At 45.9% G+C, this 23,026-nt stretch overlaps 2 protein-coding genes across 8 annotated transcripts in view; one reads left to right on the top strand and one right to left on the bottom strand.

The window, feature by feature from the left end:
• RGS13 (regulator of G protein signaling 13) lies at positions 1–22,778 on the bottom strand. Of its 3 annotated transcripts, none has more exons than XM_021064093.2 (6): positions 22,511–22,778; positions 19,095–19,206; positions 18,533–18,602; positions 14,699–14,760; positions 2,463–2,629; positions 1–1,360 (listed from the first exon to the last, which is right to left on the bottom strand). In XM_021064093.2, the coding sequence occupies exons 2-6, from the start codon at positions 19,135–19,137 to the stop codon at positions 1,175–1,177; spliced, it is 528 nt and encodes a 175-aa protein (XP_020919752.1). In that variant the 5' UTR covers positions 19,138–19,206; positions 22,511–22,778; the 3' UTR covers positions 1–1,174. The 3 variants fall into 3 exon arrangements, with proteins under 3 accessions (XP_020919752.1, XP_084835153.1, XP_020919754.1); XM_084979027.1 differs by lacking the exon at positions 22,511–22,778 and adding an exon at positions 19,538–20,828; XM_021064095.2 differs by lacking the exon at positions 22,511–22,778 and adding an exon at positions 19,454–20,828.
• LOC102166310 (uncharacterized) overlaps positions 1–23,026 on the top strand; it is a 671,646-nt gene that overhangs the window by 257,691 nt on the left and 390,929 nt on the right. For 3 of the 5 annotated variants that reach the window (XR_014817241.1, XR_014817236.1, XR_014817244.1), the window contains one exon: positions 17,746–21,560. The exons of 1 other annotated variant lie outside the window; for it this stretch is intronic. The gene's annotated coding sequence lies outside the window, so the exon portion shown is untranslated. Of the gene's footprint in view, positions 1–17,745; positions 21,561–23,026 lie in introns of those variants that run through there. One more of the 5 variants, XM_084979028.1, reaches the window with a different exon arrangement.

Raw genomic sequence — 23,026 nt, forward strand, 5'->3', positions numbered from 1 at the left:
TACTGTTGACAATAAATCTGTGTTTAATGAGAACAATGCCAGTTAATATTTATTTTCATGTGATACAGCTTAGCTTTCTATAAAACAGAAATAGTCATGCTCTTTCAGTCAAATCTGAGGCCTGAGAAACAGTCTTCGTACGAAAACTAAAAATCTTGAACAAAAATTTCTTACAGCTAATTCTTTGGAAAAATTAATATTAAATAGTTTAGGTATCTTATTCTTTGTCAAGCACAGGCCATCCATTCTAGTGCAACATTTATCCTGTGCTATGTGCCAGACAAAGCAAACAAAACAAACAGATGGGAGTTCTTTTCTCTGGAATCTTCTAACCAATTCTAAGAAGCTTCTATGACAGGACAGTTAAAAAACGTCTTTTACTAGAAAAATAACTTCATCATGTCTTTGAAAAAATCACATATGTATAAAGGTTTTGGTTTATATTTGGATTTATTGATTATTTGGGCCATGGTGGACTCACATTGTAAGAAAAAAAATCTTACAATGTAGGAACCAAAATTTCTATCCTCTAGCAATATAGGTATAGAAATAAATGAAGAAATTCATGCACATGAATAGCTGAGACTCATTCAGAGTTTTTCCTGCGTAGTAGATATATGCAATATAGAACTTCAGGTGTGAACATAATAGTAGGAAAATTTTACAGGTAAGATATTCTCCAAGAGCACAGCTTTTAATGTTGTTCAAGATATAATTCAATTGATTATACTTTGCCAAGTTTGTCTACTCATTAAAGTTTTTACGAGCAGTCTAAAAAAGACATTTGCGCTAGAGATACAACTCATACAGCAACAGTTTTTAAAGAACTGATCTAGGCATTAGGACAGCAAAATTTCATTAGTAAGAAAATACCATTAGTTGATTTCTCCAGTAAATGCTTCGTAATATTGCTGTCATGAAGGGAGATGCTTTTCCTTATATACTAAGCAAGCTATGTAGGTCTGCCATCATTGAGTTATTTATGTGGTAAGAACTCTAGGGCCACCCCTTTGGGGATCTGTTTCTCTTTGAGAACTAGAAATCACTTTGTAGTTTGATTTCTTCTATTCCATTCCTACTCTATGTCTGATTTGACGGGGGGGGGGTTAAATATTAAAAGGACAAGGTCAGTACTTTCAGTATACCATCTTCAGTTCAAACTAGTGAGTGGTCGTCAAGAATTGTGGTTGGGCTGAATAGTCTTCAGAAGTTTCTGGTACATTTCCGACTTCAGAAACCTGGGATAGGAATCCCTTTCCATGTGCATATACACTATTTTTTGGGCCTCCTCAAAACACGTGGGAGTGGGTTCTCGAATATTCTTGATGATGGTTTCCCTTGTTGAGCTGTCGATGTTAATCTGAAAAGTGAAATCACAGGTCGAGCGTCAGGAGGCATTAGGTGGAGAGGAAAAGAGAAAGGAAAGGTCTAATTTATTCTCCCCTCTCCTTTTCAGTAGAGTAGGGTAATTTGGTTTGCAGTTACCTTGGTATCTTAAACGTCATATAAGAGATAAACTGCTTGCTTTAAAAAAAAAAAGAACATCCAACTCCACGTCCCAGACTAAGAAACAGACACAAAACACGAGGCCCAAGACCAGAGACATCGCAGAAACCACTGCTTACTTAGGTGGATGCGAGCAGTCTGTGGGTGGAGCCATGAGCTTATGAGATGGAAACCTCTTTTAAAGCAAAGGGAAGTTGGTGCTATTTTAAAGCTTATCTTCCTGCACAGTCCTGAATGTTGATTTAACCTAATGTGCCCTGAAATGGGAAGGAAGTGAAGAGAAGTGGAAAAACAGAGGAGAGAAGTGGTTATTTCAGGAAACCAGGTATTTTCCAGACAAGAGTTTGAGGAACAAATCGATACGCTGGGGCTCTCCAGAGGGCCAGGACTCTCCTAAACCATCCGCTACCTCCTGACAACTTTCTTGGCCGTCCTCTCTCCACCTGGAGGAGGCTCAGGATGTCTGCCTCGTGCAGGACCCTTTATTTTCTTTCTGCGGTTGTAGGTGATGGGCAGTGATATCAGCGTGCATGTTTGCTGGGTTTGCTGGTTGACACTAAGGTGAGCAGGGCACTGTGGCGATGGCACCGACCTAGCCCAGGGCCGCTGGGGAAGCCAGCACACCTGTGGTGCCTGCAGGTCCTTGCAGCCACGTCCGTTCTTCTTACAAGGACCTCTACTGTTTAACTTTCCTGGGAATTAAGATACTTTAATGAGGAGAGCCTTTGGAGCCAGACAGGCCTAGCTGTCCCACGTCACTGCTGTGTGACACTAAAGACGTTAAAGTGACTTCTCAGAGTCCCGGGTGTCTCATCTGCCAATGCAGTCAGCAACACCGACTCCAGAGCGTTAGTGGAGATACCGGATGGAAGTGCCGGTGCGTGTGTGTGGCTGACAGAGCCTAACACCCACTCGGGTGGTATTGCTTTCCGTTCCCATCCCTGTGAGGCTGTTACCTCTCTAGGGGACTCCGGCTGGATGTAAATCTTATACAGCTTCTTTGCCCTAGACGTTCTGCTCCAGCGCGAGGCAATCTTCTTGTAGGTTTCACATGCCATCCAGAATTTAATATTCTCATCGCTGTGCTCCATTTTTAAGTATGCTGCATAGACTACTGGGCCATCTAAAGGCAAAAGAAAAATGCATTTATTTTTAATGGGTCAAAATCACTAAAAGTCTGAATACTTTTTTTTTTTTTTTTTTTTTTAGGGCTGCACCTGCAGCATTTGGAAGTTCCCAGGACAGGGGTTGAATCAGAGCTATAGTAGCCGGCCATAGTCACAGACACAGCAATGTGGGATCTGAGCCACGTCTGCAATCTGCACCACAGCTCACAGCATTGCTGGATCCTTTAACCCCCTGAGCAAGGCCAGGGATCGAACCCGCTTCCTCATGGATACTAGTCAGTTTCGTCACTGCTGAGCTGCAACGGGAACTCCCCGAACACACTTTAGTACAGTTTAAAATGAAAGCCTGAATCAAATCTTCCAAATTATTTTTTGTCCTGTTCTTTTTTTAAAATTTATCTTTTATTAGGGTATAGTTGGTTTACAGTGTCGAGTCAATCTCTGCTGTCCAGCATAGACCCAGTCATACGCATGTATACATTGTTTTTCTCATGCTCTCTTCCAACATGTGCTATCCTAAGACCGTATTATTAGCAAGTGAATATCACATCATCACACACACACACTCGGAACACTGTCCCTGGATCTATACATCTGAAGCATGTGTCTTGACAACACCACTCAGGGGTGGGGTTATCCTTTCATTCCTTTATTCTGAGATACCCAGAGCAAAATGCCCACTCGGGTGGGGGGTCTAGGTGAGGGTAGGTCACAAGGAGCCAGCAGCAGGACGATCACGAAACTGACCTGACAAATCTAAGACCGCAAAGAAACTGGAGGGTAAGGGCGAGGTTTAGAATCTAAACAGGCAGGTCAGGGTCGAAAGAAAATGATGCAAACCATGTAGAAGGGATGCCTCCTGTTGTTCAGCCCAGGCTGTTTCTCAGGGTCCCACCGGAACGGGAGAACATGGAAAATGAAGAATTCGACCTCCTGCTCTTGGCTATGGTTCACATCGGAAGTGAAAGACCAGGCAAAGAATAGAACGTGGACGGGGTATCAGAAACTGCCTCCACATCTAGAGCAGGACAGTGGGTGTGTGCAGGACAAGTGTGAAGCGATGCTGGACGTGGTCCCCCTCGGCTCTGGTCTTCGGGCGGGCGGCGTTCTGAAGTGCGTAGATGAGGGCGGAGGTGGGGGAGGAACTGCTCCACTGAGCCGCTCTCTTGTAGGAACTAGTGTTTGCAGAAGCCGAGCTTTCACAAATCTAACACACTAATAAGAATCTTTGGAGGGATCAAGTATTCTTGAGAGTTAAAAAAAAAAAAAAAAAAGATAGATGCAGGATGAACAGTCTGATAAAAACCTTAAACTTCTTAAGGTGACTGGAAAGTCTCTTGGTACCTCCGAGAAATTGAATTACGAAGCTATAAAATGACGACATCATTTTCCATTGATAGAAATGTGTACTGTGGGATGGAAATCCTATGAAACTGGATTGTGATGATCATTGTACAACTATACATGTAATAAATTCATTGAGTAATTTAAAAAGTGTATGTAGGCACATTGACTGTGTAACCAAAGGATTTCAATTCACAGTATCTTCTTCGCCTCATTCACTGTCACAGGAAATGAAGGTGATCAGAGGGAATGGCAATGATGAATAAAATCTTCCTAGATCTTCACATTTCAGGTGGGATGGAGTTTCCCAGCCCTAGAAAACCAGGCTCCTTGACTCCTTGGCGTCCAATGGCTCTGTCAGCAGGGCCACAAAAATAAAGACGGCAATTAAAGTATTTTGTATTCAAAAGAAAAACTCAAAGAGAAGAAGACCCCACCTAAGGAGGCATTAGGGTTAGGGAAGGCTGGCAGTCTGCAAGGAACATGCCACCCGAGGAAGACACAGAATTAGAGCTTGGTCCGTTATTATCTTACTGGCAAGTTGCAGCCTTCATGACCTTGATTAGAGGTGGTTCAAAAGAAACATCAGCTGAATTGAGAGGACACATGAGATGGGGGAAGGGCATGTATACAGAGGAAACGTAGGAAAGGCTGTGGGTTAGATATTTCTACCCAACGGGGGAATACATTTTACCGTAAACCTAAAACAAGCAGTTAGCTTTAAGATGTGCCTCGCCTTGTCACAGGCACAGAAATCTGAGGTCACAGACTACAGATGTAGCCGTTTTTGGTTCCTGCTAGAGAAAGAGCTGAGTGGGTAGGCACGGCAAAAAGCAAAACAAATCAAAACAAAAAGCCCTTTCTGGCTTAATAAGTAAAATTGGAAGCCAATAGTTTGCAGTGTGTATTGATAGAAAGAGTTCTATTTAAGAAAATAAAAAGCAATTCGAAATACTTCGTATTTAGAGGCATTCTGACTGCTTCGTTAGGAACAGGAAATAAAGATCCGAAAATAAAGAACCGAGTTATGAAACAGGAAGAAAAATGAGGTACCGGATACAATCTGCAGATCCTGGAATGAGAGTTAGGTACCAGGTTGCGTGGACAGGCTCAGCGGATGGGTGGGCGGCATGAGGGAGAGGATGTGGAAAGCAGCATTAGATGCCGTGTTACAGTATTTTGAATTTGTGTTGATGTTTACGCTTAGCTTAACTATATAGCAAAATGTTTAGGGGTTCTTATTCTAGAATCTGCCTGCATCAGTATCTGCCTTCTTTAGCTTCCCTCTTGACTGGGTGGAGGAGAGATCCTCTGGGGGCCAATGGCTCAACAGTTCCCAACATAACCCAAGTCCTCTGCTGATGAAGCCATCCATGCACTGTGACATATGCTTTTATGCAAGTCCTTAGTGTGGTAGGTGGTGGTGTTATGCTCACTTATTCCCGCTCTTCTTTTAGGAGGACTAGACTTTCATGTCCCACTCACATCAGCCTTGCTCATTGGCCTTTGTCAGCCAATGAAATTCATGGAAAGAGCCATGTGAAATTCATGCACAGGCAGGTGGTCCTGCCACTGCTCCTTCCCCCACCATGGAAAGGATGCATTCCGGAAGAACTGCTCCTTTAGCCTGAAGGCCAGAATGAATGCCTAGGGCAGAGCTACAGCTGACCCCAGTCATTGTGTAGCATGGACAAGGACTGTCCCTTTCTTCGTGTAAATTAGCGAGACTCTAAGGCCTTGTGTTACTGTGTCATAACTCTACTGATAGCCGACCTGGACCACTTGAACCTGTCTGTTATTTCTGATATGACTCAGGTGTGTAGAACAAGTAGATTTCACATGATTGGTGTGTTTCCCAAAATTTTGTCTTCTTTGGGTTATTCTTTTTTTTTGCTTGGTATGTTACATTTTTAATTTTTTTTTAGGGCCGCACCTGTGGCATATGGAGGTTCCCAGGCTAGGGGTTGAATTGGAGCTGTAGCTACTGGCCTATGCCACAGCCACAGCAATGCGGGATCAGAGCCTCATCTGCAACCTACACCACAGCTCATGGCAACACTGGGCCCTTAACCCACTGAGTGAGGCCAGGGATCAAACCTGCATTCTCATGGATGCTAGTCGGGTTCGCTAACTGCTAAGCCACGATAGGAACTCCAAATTTTGTTTTTTATAAGCTTTTTTTAAAAATTAAACTATAGTTGATTTACAGTGTTGTGCCAATTTCTGCTGTACAGCATAGTGGCCCAGTCATACACACACACACACACACATACACACACACACAATCCTTTTCTCATACTGTCTTCCATCATGTTCCATCCCAAGAGATTAGATATAGTTCCTTGTGCTGTGCTGTAGGACCTCAGAGGCCCATTTTTATGTTACCCAAGTAAGGAGCTGAAAATACATTTGTACATAAGTGTTCCAGGAATCTGAGCAATTATAAAGTTAGAACTGAACTGCTCAGTTTCGAATTTCTATTGACTCATACAACAAGGGGATGACAAGGTGGGAAAGCCTTTTCCACATCAGGCGATGCAGCCCAGTGCGGCTCATTCTTAAGTTTTAAATGATGCTCCTGCCTGAGCACTACGCTCAAGAGACCATGATTCTGCTCGGGCAGAGTGACGCAGACAAACAGCATTGCTCCTTAGGGGAGAAGATGGAAGGAGCGGGTTTCTGTCCTACACAGTGTAGGCTTTTTCCTTGAAGAATGCAAGGGGTGCCTTTGGGACTCCCTGGCATGTTCTTTTAAGCTAATCAATGAAATAGGTATTTCTATGACACACAAGGTGACACAGGCTGGTATCTCAATGCAGAAAGGAAAGGGACAGTCCTCTTGTCGAGTCAGAACAGCAGTCCATCTATTCCAGGATGGTTTTCTGCAATTTTTTGGAGACTCTTCATACCTATTGTAACATTGCTTTCAGAAAGATGTCATTATTTTTCGTTAGTAACAGCAGCATTGAAGTGTCCACTTACTCCATTCTTTCCAGTCTGATTGGATAAAAGCAGTGACTCGTAATTGTTTAAATTGTTATTGTCAACATATTTGTGCCCAAGTGTTTTCTCTTTCTTCCAGATCATTTCTTTTCTTTCTGTGACTTTCAAATCTTTGTCCATTTTTCTTTTGCATTGTTAGTGTTTTCTTGATTTTCCAGGTCTCTTTATATATTAAAGACACTATAGCATTATCTTTTCCTTTGACATGTTATTTTTGTTTATAACTTTGGGGATATTCGTAAACCATCCAGTCTGAAAAAGCCTGCATTCATCTATCTGATCTGCTTTCGGTCTTTCCTGTACTTTTATTCGAGAAAAGTCTCTAAAACAAAAACCTGGCCATGACCCTTTATGTATAACTTTTCTACCTTTTCAACCTTTCCCGCTGGTCAAAGCCTGCCCTCTTAGCAGTGGCTGCAGGACGCATGAGGATACAGCCTCTACTTTGGCAGGCTCATCCTCTGTCACCCCTGAGCTCTGTCCTGATTTGAGCCTTGCTGCTCCTGGCCGAGTAGCGTGTTCCCCCTCTGCCACTGGATATGCAGTTTCTTCTGTGGCGCGGGCTCTCTGCTCTGACCTAAGACTCAGCTTTGGTATCCCAGTTTCTAAAAAACATCTCTCTGAATCCCCCCCCCCCCCCAGCAGGTTAGGTAAGTGCTTCCCGTCAGTCAAGTCTGTACTTAGGGTCGTTATCACTCTATCTCACTCTGTGTTGCAGGCTGTTGTGTTTCTTGGTGTACTTCTCTTTCTCCTGCATGCGCCCGCGAGCCCTTTGACAAGGGATGGCAGTTCCTTCCTCTTCCTCTGCTCTGTGCTGCACTCTGCCTGACACGCAGCACGTTCCAGTGAGAAATGTTTGTCAGTCCAGGCTTTTGGATCCTCATGCTTCTCCATTTTAAAGCGACTCTGCCTAGTTTCTAACGATCGAAGAGGCAGAGGCTCTAATAATTCAGCAGCCAGGGAGCACCGAGGACCCGAGGAGTATACCTGGCACATTGTTCCTTTTTGGTGTCTTGAGAGGGAGACAGAAAACATACTAACTGAACCGTGAGGTCTAGGAAAGGCCAGGTGTTGGGGTTTTCTTGTCTTCCCTGCACGGTGAGGATGTGCAGAGGAAGGTAAAACAAAAGTGCCAGGCGGAGGGGCCGAGGCGCCGCAGCATCAGGAATCCGCGGGCCGGCGAGGGAACCATGGCGACAGCGGTGTCGCCGCGCTGAGGAGGAAGGATGGGCAGAAGCCGCCAATCCGCAGTGAGCAGTCCAGAATCTCGCAGGTGGAGCCCGGAGGGAAGGGCGCCGCTTCGGGAACCCGGACTCACGGGGTGGGGGGAGCACCATCCCTCCGGCCCACGTTCAGTGTCGGCTCTGCACCGTGCAGCTTCGACTTCGTGAGCGTGGGACCGCCTCCCGGCCTCCAGCACCAGGATGTTAAGCCTGGCATGTCCACGGCTGTCTGCAGTGATGGCGGTCATTGGGAGAGGGAGGGCAGCATTCAGCGAGGTAAAGACCATTTCAGCCACAATTAAGTTGGACGCAGACTCGGGGCTTCAGAACACATGCCCATCCAGAAGGGCTCAACCCTGTGTCCGTTCTTGTGTTTGTGTGGAGAGAACAGAACAGGCAGTGAAAGTGGGCAACTGTACTTTCTCACTTGGACTCATCACCAATGAGTTTTTTTTTTTTTTTTGGTCTTTTTAGGGCCACACTCTCAGCATATGGAAGTTCCCAGGCTAGGTGTTGAATTGGAGCTGCAGCCGCTGGTCTGTACCACAGCCACAGCAACACTGGATCTGAGCAGCATCTTTGACCTATACCACATATCAGGGCAATGCCAGATCTGTAACCCACTGAGCAGTGCCGGGGATTGAACCTGCATCCTCATGGATTCTAGTCAGGTTCCTTGCTGCTGAGCCACAGCAGGAACACCGTTGCTGCAGATTCTAAGTGGGTACCCATCACTACCCCGCCATCCTACCATTCTTCCCCACGGCATGGCTCTCCAGTTCTCCAGAAACGGCTTCCTGTCTCTCTCCTTTTACGGTGCCACTCATCAGCTCCTCAGCTCGCTGCTGACGACCTTGCCTCAAATTTAGAGCACAGAGTTAATCCGGGGGGGAGCCCCTCCTCTTCCCTGCACCAGTCTACCTCCCCTCCACTGGCGCCTGCCCTTCCCAAGCCCGGCTGAGAGGGAAGGGTCCCAGTTCCTTTGGGGTTGGCCAGACAATTATTTTGCAGCTCCCACCTCATTTTGCTTTCTCTGTCGCTTTGCATTTCTCCTCTGCTCTTCGAATGGTCCCCACTCTGTTCTGCATCATTCTCTCTTCCTCTCTCGTGGCTTCCGTCCTGTGCAAACATGCTGCTTTCTTTCCCCCAAACCAGTGACACCTGCGGACTCTTTATGCCAGCATGGACCTCGTCGACGCCTGCTTCCCGGCTCTGTGCTTTTCTCTGCTCAGTGTCACAGCAATGCCTGTGTGACTAATGCTTCTCTGACCTGTCTTGCTCCCTCTTCTCCGATGCATCTCCCCCACACCCCCAGGCTCCCCTCGTCAAGGCACCATTGGCTTCCATGTTGCCACAACCAGGGGCACTGTTCCTTCCACACCTTGCCTGACCTCTCAGCAGCCTTAGACAGGGGCACAGCCCCCTTCCTGAAACGCTCTCTTCTTTGTCTTCCATGAGGCTGTGCGCTCTGGTCACGCTTCGCTCACCTGATGCCCTTTTTCCAGCTCCTTCACCGACTCCTCCTCTTCCATGGACTTGGAAATATTTGTGTGCCCTTAGACTCATGTCTGGATCTCTGCCGGCCTCTCTGAACTCTCCCTCTCAGGGATCTCGTCGCCCTGTGGCTTTGCTTGGCCATCCTTCGGCTAATTACTTCTGGTTTCATCTTCCCTCCTGAGCTCCAGTCCCACCTGGTTTATCGCAACAGCCTTCTGGCTGGACTCACTGCTTCTTTTCTTCAGAGGGGGCTTTTCTTTATTTTTTACTGACGTATAGGTGGCTTAGACTATTATAGTAGTTTCAGGGGTACAACATAGTAATTCGGTATTTCTACAGATTATCCTCTGTATAGAGTTATTATAATTATTATAATTATTTCATTATTATAAAATATAGGCTACGTTCCCTGTGCCTGACATTGCATCTTTGTATCTTACTTATTTTATTACCTCGTGGTTTGTACCTATTAATCCCCTCCTTTCTTTTGTCCACCCCCGCACACACCAGAGGGTATTTTTAAAAGCGCATGAATGCTGGTTGCTCCACAGTTTAAGATCATCCACTTGACCTGTAAGGGCCTGTGCTCCTGTCATGCTGAATTTCTTTCGGTTATTTGGGGACAGTCACCTCTCATGCCTCAGGCCCTTTTGAACACAGTTTTCCTCTTGTTCAGGCCACTCTGCCCTCAGACCTCAATGCTACTAGCTACACTCTTGTCATTCAGGTCTTCGCTAAAAATTTACACCTCCTGACAGTTTGTCTCCAGTCATCCCATTGAATGGCCCTCCTGCTGCAGCCTTTCTTTGTCCAATGGCCTGGCTTTGTTTTCTTTCAAAGCACTTAAGACTTTCTGGAATAAATTTACCCCTTCGTTAGCTTGCCTGTTTGTCTCTCTCGTCCCTCTAGAGGGAGCACGTGAGCTGAGCACAGGGACCCTCTAGGCCCCTCTTGCTGCGCTGGCCTGGCTGGGAAGGTGGGTCAGGCATAGGGGAGGCCTGATGACTCCTCCAAGGGCATTCGTTGCCACTTTAAACTTATTTGTATTTATATTAAAGATACTTTACTCAAATATTAGTGGGCAAACTCCATCCTCATCTTTTGAGATTTGGCCAATAAATAGATGTCTGAGCCTTCTGCAGCGCCCCCCCCCCCCCGGGGCATTATTTTCTGACATTTTAATTAAAATAAAATTTAAAAAAAAAACGTTGATTACACAGTTTTGATTTTAATCTTTTTTAGTCTTGACTTTTTCAGTTTGAAAAGCCCTCAGGTTTTAGGTGATTGTTGGTTCCCTGGTCATTTCAAATGCACATTTCTTTCTTCCTTTTGTCTTTTTAGGGCCTCACCCGCAGCATATGGAGCTTCCCAGGCTAGGAGTCCAATTGGAGCTGTAGTCACTGGCCTACACCACGGCCACAGCAACGCCAGATCCGAGCCGCGTCTGCAACCCACACCACAGCTCATGGCAATGCCGGATCCTTAACCCACTGAGTGAGGCCAGGGATCAAACCTGTATCCTCATGCTTATGAGTCAGATTCATTTCCTCTGAGCCACAACGGGAACTCCATCAAGTGCACATTTCTGAATCTCTTTGATCTCCACTCGATTTAGCCATCAGCAGTGCCCACAGGATTTTCTTTCCATTTTTCATCTTGGTGATGCCTCACACGTTAATGACATTGTTGGGTGCAATGAATGATATTTTAGGTCAATTTCATTCAAGGAAATATCTTCGCTAAGACTCAGGTATTTTTGGGGGGAGGTGACTCTGATAGCTCAAACTTTTCTTGATCCGTCTAAGAGATTATTACTACTTTTACGTCCATTTGAAAATAATTTATTTTTTTTCCCCTAAACACTTGGATGTTTGGAAAGTGTGACGGACTTTTGATCATCTGTGGACTTGGAACTTCTGCCAGATCCTCTCTGTGGAATTCACCGTGGAGAGTTTTTAATAAGAACACCTTGCACATCAAGTTCTGAGGAGTCCTTCACACTCCATGTCTTCTTTGGAAAAAACCCATCCATTTATCTTTACTGTACTTAACTTCTTCTAAAACCATTTTCTATCTTTAAAATATGTAGTCAGACCTCTTTATCATTTTACAACGGTCTGAGTGATTTGAGTCCCAGCTCAAAATTTGCCCCTTGTGAGACTCTTTCCCCTGGAAGGTTCTGAAGTCCATGTTCCCAGGAACAGTCTTTTTCTCTGTGTGGAGGCATCTGTATATCTTAGCTGCAGGAGGCATTAGACCCCTGAACTTGGCTAATGTAAACACGCTCTATTTGCTGGCATAATGTTGTATTCTTAGTTTTGTCTTTCTGATTGCATGTCCCAGAGAGTGATTTATTTTATCACCTTTTTATTATGTGACTGTTGAATTTTTACATGAATTTCACCGTAGTCCAATTTCTGGTAAGAGTCTTACCCTGTTGTTTTTTTTTTTAATAAAGAGCCGTATGCTTTTTTCCTGTCCTCGTCTTTTCTGTGGGATTTCCTTATTCTCATGACGCTAGACCTCTGAGTTGCTACTTCTAGCCAAGAGCCCACTTGACAATTTTTTCCGAGGACTTAGCTCTATTCACTTTGTTTATGAGGCTTCCAGAACTGGTACAGAAACTCTTACATAACACGGCTTGGTGTTTTGACCTTTTCTTACTAATATTTGTCTTGTATCTATTCCCTGAACATTTACCGCATGCCCATTAGGTGCAAAGCACGTCTTCCGCGTCCGGGAGGGGAGATGAGAGGTGAATGAGCAATCATCTGTGCTCTTAGGGATTTGCAACCTAGTGACAAAGTGGCTGTGGAAAAAGCCCAGTACACGAAATAGCTATAATTAGAAGCAGAATAAATGATGATAGTGATAAACAAAAGAGAGAGAAAAAAATATTTCCAAGAGGTTTCCAAGAGGAAAAGGTGGAACTTGAGTTTTACTTTTAAGGATGGACAAGAGTAGGCAGAGGAGACGGAGAGGACTCTGTGCAAAAGCCTGGACCAGTGGAGTCCTGGCTGTCGAGGATGGAGCAGTAGACACGTCGGCAGAAGAGAATGTCATGTGAAGGGTCAGAGATGGAAATACGTGGTGGAAGGTCTGTTGGGTTAGGGACGAGAGTCCTGAAACCCAAGTTAGAGATCTTGGACTTTCTGGTAGGCAGCAGAGAAAAAGGAATGATATTCACGACAAGCCCTGTATTACGAAGGAAAACAACGCTTAGTTATTGTGCACCTGACCTAGATGAGGCATCGAGCTAGGCGGCTCGTATCTAACCTGCACAATAATGCTGAAAGGATAGATGGTATTACCCCATTTTGCAAATGAAGACTCTGAAACTCCAAGAGGGAGAATAATCTGGCAATGCTGCAAAGTATGGATAACTGGGGGGTTGGGATGGACACCTGGATCAGTCAACACAGCTGACTGAACGTACCCTTTTGTCTCTTCCTCCTATGCCATGTCCTAATGTTGACCAAAAAGATACATTTAAAAAAATGTGAAATCAGTCTGGCAAACTGGATCACAAACTTTGAGGTCCACCCAAAAAGTAAGAGGCCAGGGCGGTTGCATCAAAGAAAGCAAGTGAGGCCTTAAATGCTCATCAGAAAGGGAGTTGTTGGTGCCTTGAGAAGTAAGAATAAATTGACTCTTGCCTGAGGTGGGAGTGCAGGTGGTGACCCGAGCTGGAGGTGGATCCAGCTCGAGAGGGGCAGGGAGGACAAGCCAGAGTGGCTGGTGAAGATGTGTCAGGAGGCATAGCTGGGGACCTACCCCTGCTGTTGCTGCCCAGGCTTGGGGTCAGGAAGAGAGAGAGAGTGCCCAGGAACATGGCCAGCCCAGGGGGACAGGAGGAGCCCTGTCCACAGTAACCCCTGGCACCCCACTAATTCCCACCCTGAGCCCCTCAGCCAGTGCCCCTTCCATGGTCAGTAGGAGGAAACAGATGAAACCTTCATGGAGAGGCTGAGGAGCATCTCAAATAAAAAGAGGCACATAATTAGCAGGCACATGGGAACAAACGCCATTCTTTAAGAAAGTACCGTGTTCAGCAAACAGAGAGATTTTCTTTGGGTGCCCTTAGTTTTGTTCTGTACCTGGCCTCTGATATGTGTATTTTCGGCCACCTGCCCATGTCCTTCCCCAAACACGGCTGACTCCTTCATGTTTCTTCCACCGAGCCTTGGACTCAGGCGTCCGCACACCCATCACTACTGTCTTTCGTTTACACCATCGCAGTGCTGCCACTTATGTATAGCTAAACATGGACATGTAAGGCCCCCTTAAATCAGACACTGGTCAAGCTAGAGGCAAGCTGGGAGGAGTTTTAGAATATCAAACGTCAATTCATTCTGGAGCTCCTGTCGTGGAGCAGTGGTTAACGAATCTGACTAGGAACCATGAGGTTGCAGGATCGATCCCTGGCCTTGCTCAGTGGGTTAAGGATCCGGCGTTGCCGTGACCTGTGGTGCAGATTGCAGACGCGGCTCGGATCCTACATTGCTGTGGCTCTGGCGTAGGCCGGTGGCTACAGCTCTGATTCGACCCCGAGCCTGGGAACCTCTGTATGCCCGCGGGAGCAGCCCAAGAAATTGCAAAAAGTCAAAAAAAAAAAAAAAGTCAATTTATTCTTACTTCTCCAGGCACTAACAACAGCAAATGGTTATTTTATTTTGTTTTTTTTAGTTGTAACTGTAGCAAGCTACAGTGAGGCAGGGTATTTCATTATGTGTTACTATGTAAGCATATTTTCCAAGGGATTTTAGGTATATACTTGCGAAGAATAAATATTCACAGTGACTAATCCTGTTTTCATTAATACCGAAGGAAATAATACTGGTTGACACAACAAAGCGTTTTCGGGTTTCTGTTTTGATTGCGGCAGCTGCCACTTGGAGGGTGTGGGCAAAGCAGCCGCCTTCCTCAGCGGGTGCCCGCCTTCTCCTCAAAGAGTAAAACTGACGCGCTAGTAAGGAATGACGTGGGTGCCATACTCACATTTTGTAGCCATCAACTTTTCAAAAGACTGGGCCCACTGCAGTACTTCCTCCAAGGTAAGGCTGTGAAAAGAAACAAAGCATGCTCATGGCACTGATACAGTCTCAAGGTTTTGCCAAATGAAATAGAAATACGCTATTTTGAAACTAATGCCCAAACATAGTTATACCCTCTCTGTGCATAGGTTGGGATGGAAATTTGTCTCCCAGGGATCTTTTAATGTTTTATTTTTACTTTCTGCCTAGTTAAAATTATTAAAAAATAATGAAGGTAGAACAATCTGAAAATATGATAAAATAAATTTAGAAAGATAATCCTGCAATCTTTATAATCCCAAATTGGCATTGTTATTATTTTGATGTGCATCATTTTAGTGTTTTGGTTGTGTGCATATTTGTACGCCTTTAACCAGAAAGTAATCATTCTGTGTGTGTGGGGGGGGGTGTATACATACGGAGTTTAATATATACATTCGTACACACATATACTTGCCCTTGTAATAAGCCTTTTGTCATCTTCACAGTTGTCTAATGACCTCTAACACTATAAATGATTAACTGTAAATTTGTAATCATAGTCACCATCATTTAAAGTGACTATGGAGTCTTCTACAAAGGGAAGTTCCACGGTTTATATAGTTATTTTCACTGAGTGACTTGATCATGTCCAAATTTTTCACCATTAAAACCAGACATAGCCTGGTCGTGATTGAGGCTTGCCATGCCCACAGTGAGGGCAATTCTTAGGACCATAACAGAAGCAGAGTGGGTGCTTTTTAAAAGGGTTATACATTGCTTGCTGTTGCCACTGGCAATGTGTTTGCCCATTTACCTGTTGGAATCTTAGAGTTTATCCACAAAGCCTACTGGCATGCGTTCCTATAATAAAGTTAGTAACTGTTGTGAATAAATATATTCTTGGTCAGTTATTCGCTCTGTTATTTTTACATGGAGGGTTTTCGTTTTTATGCCTGTGAATAATGAGTCAAGTTGCATTTGACCTAAACGATATGAAGAAAGCTATTCACTGAAAAATCTCTGTGAAATATCCTGGCTTCAAGATTTTATTTCTGCCCATTTTGTTGGACTTGTTGAGGTGAATGGGTTAAGTGACTGTTCGTACGCAGGATCATTTTATTTCCCTTCTTTAAAATGCTCAGTGCAGGAGTTCTGTCATGGCTCATGGGTTAACGAACCTGACTAGCATCCATGAGGACGTGGGTTCTGGGTTCCATCCCTGGCCTTGCTCAGTGGGTTAAGGATCTGGTGTTGCCATGAACTGTGGTGTGGGTCACAGACACAATTTGGATCCCACGTTTCTGTGGCTGTGGCATAGGCCATGGCTCTAGCTCCAATTCAACCCCTAGCCTGGGAACTTCCATATGCTGTGGGTGTGGCCCTAAAAAGACCAAAAAAAAAAAAAAAATGCACTCAGTGCATTCATTGCCATTCATTTTATGATACACTCTTAATTTTCCTGGTTTCCATAACTCCATCTAATCAAAGGCAGCTCTAGATACAAGCAAACACTGCCCACTGGCTAGTACCTGGTATAGTGGGTTCAGTACTCAGTGTTGAGGGAACAGCCATCAGCATTAGCAGGTACTTAACACAATGACAGAAGATTAGTTAAAGAGGTTAAAAAATAACCTGGGACATGGAAACATATTGGGAGTCCTAAAAAGGTCAAACATCCTTTGTTTTCTCAAATTCAGATGGCTCTTGCTGGTTTTAGATGGACTCTTTGCATCAGCACTGAGGCTTAACAGTGTCCTGCCGTTGAGATTGCTTTCAACAAACATTTCCATGAAATGTTGTCTGACTCACTGTCCTTTCTCTTATTAGAACTTTAGAAACAGAAACCTAAAATAGCCTTTTCAGTTCAGGGAGATGAGAAGCACTTGGCAAAGGGGACTGCAGACCTAACTGTCCCACCAGCCACCGTCACGGAGGAAAGAGTAAAATTCAACAGTATATGAATGGAGATCCCATCACTGCCTTGGCTTAGCTCAAAGTTTGGTGCTGGTCACTTTGGCAAAGGAATTCCTTTACGTCTACGATTCATGAGATTTGTGGAGATATAGCACGATTGGGGTAGTTATGGTTGGAGGTAAAGACGTGAAGTAAAATTTAGTTTTGGTTTAATCCCATTTAATCCCATTTTTGCTTGTAATTTTTTTGAGTATTTTACCAATTGCAGGCTGTCCCACAGCTACCATTTTCCCTTATCAACATCATTCTAAACACCTCTGTCCCCTCATCCACTGGCTTTTCTCCAAACAGTCTCCACTTCTGCATCCCCGCCATTCTTCTGGACACAGAGCAGATACCAAACAGGTGGGCGCTTCCTGAGACGTCGCCACGTTGCAGAGAGAGGACCCAGGAGTGTTTGAGGTGTGACAGTCCTGGGCTCTACTTCTAGTACTGGGCTTAATCGCTTTTTGTCTTACTTAAAAATCTCTAAGCTTCGGGGAGTTCCTGTCGTGGCTCAGTGGTTAATGAATCCAACTAGGAACCATGAGGTTGCAGGTTCAATCCCTGGCCTTGCTCAGTGGGTTAAGGATCCAGCATTGCCATGAGCTGTGGTGTAGGTCACAGACACAGCTAGGATCCCGAGTTGCTGTGGCTGTGGTGTAGGCCAGCGGCTACAGGTCCAATTACACCCCTAGCCTGGGAACCTCCATATGCCATGGGAGCGGCCCTAGAAAAGGCAAAAAGACAAAAAAAAAACAAACAAACAAACAAAAAAAAAACAAACTCTAAGCTTCGGTTTTACAATTCATAAAAGGGGGATAATAATAGCTACCTCACCATGTGATTTTGAAAATGTAGTTACATCACGAATACCAGTCACTTATCAAAGGACTGTGTTATCTCCTGGTTTGCCCAGAATGTGAATCTCTCTCCATGGCCTTCGCCCTCCCCGACGGTGGGTCTATAGGCCGGGGAGAGAGGAAGGCAGGTGTCGACAGTGGTGCCCTTTGGGGGTGATCAGCGCAAGAGAAGGAAGCGTTTCCCAGTCTAGCCAGTTTCGTCTCTTCTTCACAGGCGCCTGTGCCTTTCCGCAGCCTCACTGATCCGTCCAAATGCCCAGCTTTGGGTCTTCCTGTCTCCCCCCTCCGGGAGCTCCCGTCCTCCCCACACACGGCAGCTGGTAAGCATCTTTGGACATGTTTTTGCTCGAGGACCGGAGCGTGCTCCCCAGGAGCTCCGACGGCAGAGGAGCAGGTGACCAGAACCGAGGTCTCCAGGCAGAGGAGGTCAGGCTCTCTGGTTAAGCGAACAGGGATCCTCTACCTGGGAGTTCTTTGAGGGGGACAAAACCCTCAGATGGCTTCTCACCCTCCCCGCGGATGACACTTGGCATTTTAATATAATCACAGGTACCAGCTAAAGGCTTCGTGTTGCGTTAAGGGACGACCTGGGAGCTTGAGGAGCACGTGGTTCCCCCACAGTCTCACCTTTTCCTGCCTGGGCCGAGGGGCCTGGCACTTTGCCGCTGGAGGGTTTGAACCATGTACAGATTGTGGATTGAAGAGTCTCACTTTAATACATAAAGTTTTAACAGTAGAATACTTTAAAAAAATCTAAGAATATTTGTTCACACCAGACTCTAAAAACATGAAACTTGCTGAATTCTCAGGTGTAAACCATGGATGATGAGACTGGAACCTTAGCCTAGTTGGCGATTGCCCTTCTGGTGGAATTCCTCGTGGGTAAATGCCTACTTTTCTTTCTGAGCAAAATACCTCGAGGCAGCAATGGAATAAGCGTACACCTATTTATCACTGATAAAGATGCATTAGAATGGAAATAGAATGTCAGTGCTACTTACTTGGAAGGGGGCCTCTTAGATACAGCTCTGCACATCTTACAAATCCAACAATTCCGCCTGTTCATTTTTTCTAAAGAAATGCAGCATATATTGAGTATAATTCAGTCATTTAAAATGATTATATGATAGAGTCAATTTCCAAAGAACACAGAGAGGTATGAGTCATAAAAAAAAAATAAAGGTGAATTCTTGAAGTTAATGAAATACGAAACCACGGGTGGGGATGGGGGGAGGGAAGAGAATGAAGGGACTCATCTCATGAATATTTATAGGCGCATAGATGCTTTGAGTTGTGACTTGAGAACCCCTGCGGCCTACCTAGTCTAGTAATGGCTCTACAATACACAGCTCTCTGAAATAGATCTTTCCACGTAGGGCCTCCTGACAAGAAATGTGCCAACCTCTGCGCCCTCCGTTTTGGGATAACTTATTTTTAGAAAGATCTCTCCATATACTGAACAAGAATGTGGCCTCTCTGTAATTAGCCAAATAACGTAGTCTAAGTAGCCAAACAAAAAATAAGCCTTTTTTAAGGGTGAATTCCGAATGGAGGGCGCCTTACCTGGCTGTCCCCGTTCTGGAGGGTTTACCTTGGACTTGAGCATTCAGATGGAGTTTGGTTAGCTCCAGGCTTTCGCCAGCAATGTAGGTCATAGAGGATTTTTCACTTTGCCCTTTGAGAAAACAAGGCAAACATGTGTTAAAAATAATTACATCCACACTTTATGATGAGATCCGGAAATATGTTTTGCCAAGGATTTCGTCACTTATCCACAAGGAGGTATTAAGGGTAAACAGTGAGCTTTTGTATCAGTCTTGATAGATGCGCTAGAAACCTCTGCTGAAGGCGTGTTGCGTGCCACGCTCTGGCCACCAGGGGTCTCCATAGATCCCGGCTTTCCTCTCCCCACCCTCGCTCACCAGCTGTGAACGTTCACGCGGTGGGGACTTTGAGGCAGGAAGTACCAGGGCCCACGAGGGCACACGAGGACCACTTCACCACACCTGGGGTGGTGAGAGAGGGCATCCCAGAAAAGCAGTAGCTGAGCTGGAAGCTCCAGGATGTGCAGGAACGTGCCGCGTGCAGGAGGGAAGCTGCGGGGCCAAGGCAGGAGGCAGCAGTCAAGTCCTAGCGGAGGAGGTGAAAGGTGCGTGGCCCCTACATGAATCCAGACGGTGGCGAGGAGGGAGCTCAGAGGAAGAGGCGCCAGAGTGCTCCTTGCAGCAAGAGCGAGGTGGCGATGACGTTGGAAGAGCAGGCAGAAGCCGGGCGCCCTAGGCCTTCCACACCGTCGGTTTCATGGTAAGAAGCTGAAAAGGCCTTCGCTGGTTTTGAAATGCAGAACAGACGTGTTCGCATGTGGACGTGACTTCGTAGTAAAACGGCCTCTAGGGTGTCAGAGTGGAGTTAAGGGGACCAGCTAGGAGGTGACTGCAGGAGCCCTGGGGAGGGCGTGACGGGCTTAGCTGAGCAGGGTGGCAGCCGAAATGGTGGGAAGGGTATCTCGATCTTTAGCTATTTTGGAGGAGGAGCCATCCGATCGTGTGTAGGCGTTGGGTGACGGTGGCAGAAGGAAACAAGTTCAGGGGAGACAGCCTCAAACACGCGCAGTGTTCATAATACATACGAGAGACGCCAAAAGCAAAGCTGGTCCAGGAGACCGCAGAGCCAGAGGAAAGCGGGTGGCTCCCGCCGCGGGAGCCGAGTGCGCACGTGTTTAAGCGAGAGACTGAGAAAGAGGAGCCGCAGGCGGAAAACCGGAAGAAGGTATCGCAGAAGCCCAGGGCGGAGTGATCCAGGAAGAGTGGCCAAGGGAGCGTTAGAAGCTGGGAAGCGATTGGGAGAGCAAAGGGCTGCAAAGATCCGTCGGGTTTGTGAAGGGAAGGTCGTCAGTAACCCTGCCGGGTGGCTTCAGTGGAGGGCGGAGCGGAAACCAGACGGAGGCGAAGCAGAGGCAATTGCAGCGCCGGACGGAGGTGCGGCTGCGCCGTCAGGCGAGGGGCACGTTCTGTCAATAGCAGTGCGATGAAAAGAAGTCTTTTTCTAGAAGGGTAGAGCTGCTGGAGGTGATCAGCACGGAAATCCCGGAGGCTGAGAAAACTGTTAGAGTGACTGACTCGCCCGAACTGGTCCCACGTGCACCCGGACCCTGCAGTTCACGTGGCTACGAGTCTGCATCTCACTTTCCTAATTTCCTTTTCTCTAAAATGGACCTGCAAATATTAGAAAATGCATGTAGGCGAGACCTTTCTCTTCCCGTTAATCTGATCTTCCTTCAACGTCTCGCCCTCAGTCATTCAGGAACTATTTCCTAAGCTCTTCTGTATGTACAGGAAACGCACATTCTGTCTGACTGCATTCCTTCCTCTTTTTAAATTTGCGCTGACCCCGTAAGCCGTTCCAGCTGATCTTATCCATCCTTCACTGCGTCAGCAGGCTCCCTGCAGCTCCTCCTGCCTTCATGTGTGTGTGTGCTTGTGTTCCTATTTTTCTCTTGTTCACCTACTGTGTCAGTAGCTTAGGTCCCAGCTTTGTCCTTAGCTGGGTCGGCTGCAGAGGTTTAGACACGTTTGGCATGTGTGTCCTGTTGAAGGGGTGAGGCTGCTAAGAAGGATTTGTTCGGCCAGAAGAGCTGGGGCAAGCTCGCGTGCCAGAGGCGAGGGGACCCGAGGACAGCCCGGCCAGAGCTTCTGCCCACAAGTTTGTGCAGTCGCTCCGGAGACAGGTGCCTGGTCTGGAGGAGAAGGACTGAGACCCACCCACACTTCCCTTTCCAGGCTGTGGCCCGTGGGTGGGGTTTCATCCGTGTGGTGGAAAGGCTGCTTTTTTAAATTCCAGCAAAAGCCAGTAGCAGCCCTGTGCTCAGCCCTCGGATGGATTTAGAGGGAAGTTCTCTGGCCTCAGTGGCTCATTAGCTAGATGACAATGGAAAGGAGTGGAATATAATTATAAATGTATATATAGTATAATGATATATAATGTACAATATAAATTGTACTCTATATAAAATATACGCAAGTATATCAACATGTTCTTTATATCTCTGCCTGAACTACTTCTACTACATACATACACTGAAGTGTTACATTCAGACGTGACTTGGTAATTATGTATCAGTAGTTGTTTATATGTCCTCCAGTGTGCTGTCAGACACTCACAAATGTACTAAGTTACGGAATGCTGACAGAATATAATGACATAAAAAGCATCAACCACAAGTTCCCATCGTGGCTCAGGGGTTAACGAATCCGACTAGGAACCATGAGTTTGCAGGTTCGATCCCTGGCCTTGCTCAGCGGGTTAAGGATCCGGTGTTGCCGTGACCTGTGGTGTAGGTCGAAGATGGGGCTTGGATCCCACATTGCTGTGGCTCTGGCATGGGCCGGTGGCTATAGCTCCAATTAGACCCCTAGCCTGGGAACCTCCACGTGCAATGGGTGTGGCTCTAAAAGACAAAAGGCAAAAAAATAAATAAATAAATAAAAGCATCCACCATTAAAGAGAATACTTAGTGACCAAGTTATGTACAAGATGTATTCTCTCTAGAAAAACAAGATCATGGAACAGGAGTGTACGAAGTTTTCTGGTTTCCTAGTGCATTAAGAAATGGAACTTGCTGGATGCAGTCCCAGTGCCCGTCTTAGAAGATTCCTGGGGCTGCGGGTGTGCTTGCGCGCATGCACTCCCTCCTTCGCCTCCTTAGGGATACGTTATCCCTGTGCCCCATCACTTGGAACCACTGATGCCTTCTACGTTGAACCCAAGAGAGAAACGCACTCGTGTTTAACCCAGCCTCTGCCCAGAGACCAAACAGAGTGGCCCCTGCGTGTATTACTTCTTCCAGCTGACCCTGCTCAGATGATGCTAAAGGCATGTGTAAGGCATGTGTAAGGCTTAACAAGGAGACAGAAGGCAATTTCAAATGAATTCTGGAAGATGGAAAGCAGACAAAGGGATAGAAATAAAAATTCTCATACCTCTACCCTGAGAAAAGGTAGTCTGTGGAATTTCCTCTGACAACGTGAAGAAAATACCATTCGGAGTGCGAGGGCAGAGGACGTCCCAAATCACCCGTGGTTTAAAAAGAAGTCTCTGCAGTCCTGCGTGCAACAGTGTCTATCACGCAGCGCTGCATCCACATCTACGGCCTGATAAACCAAGGCAGAGCGGCAGGGTGAAATGCTTTCCTATTTATAGTCGCGGACTCTTAGGAAATACTTTTGGTGATTCCAAAAGGAGTAAATTCTAAAACCAAAAAAAATGTAAGGTGTAGGTCTTCACAAGAATTTGATTAAACTATCTTATTGATAAACCTATAGTTAAATCCACTTAAGAACGTTTGCAGCTAAATTATACCTTTCAATTTAAAGCACACATGGTCATTTACTGGTAAGAATAAGAATGAACCTCAGCAATTACATAGAACTGCAAGTCTCTTTTGGCAGAAAGAGTTCCCTGTGACAGGATGACTTGAACTGAGAGGCTGTGGAATT

Source organism: Sus scrofa, chromosome 10 (genome assembly GCF_054392235.1).
Source record: "Sus scrofa isolate SSC_HxYL_T2T_F1_AM1 chromosome 10, Sscrofa_HxYL_maternal_Yorkshire_Landrace_v2.0, whole genome shotgun sequence".
NCBI classification, from domain to species: Eukaryota; Metazoa; Chordata; class Mammalia; order Artiodactyla; family Suidae; genus Sus; species Sus scrofa.

What these genes read in the sequence shown, in the direction of transcription:
- RGS13 (XM_021064093.2), bottom strand. Translation starts at nt 19,137, where the DNA reads ATGCTCAAGTCCAAGGTAAACCCTCCAGAACGGGGACAGCCAG. An exon ending in AAAGTTGATGGCTACAAAAT is followed by an intron (nt 2,630 to 14,698) that starts GTGAGTATGGCA and finishes TTTTGCCTTTAG; the next exon opens with ATGGCCCAGTAGTCTATGCA. An exon ending in AGCCGGAGTCCCCTAGAGAG is followed by an intron (nt 1,361 to 2,462) that starts GTAACAGCCTCA and finishes TTCACTTTTCAG; the next exon opens with ATTAACATCGACAGCTCAAC.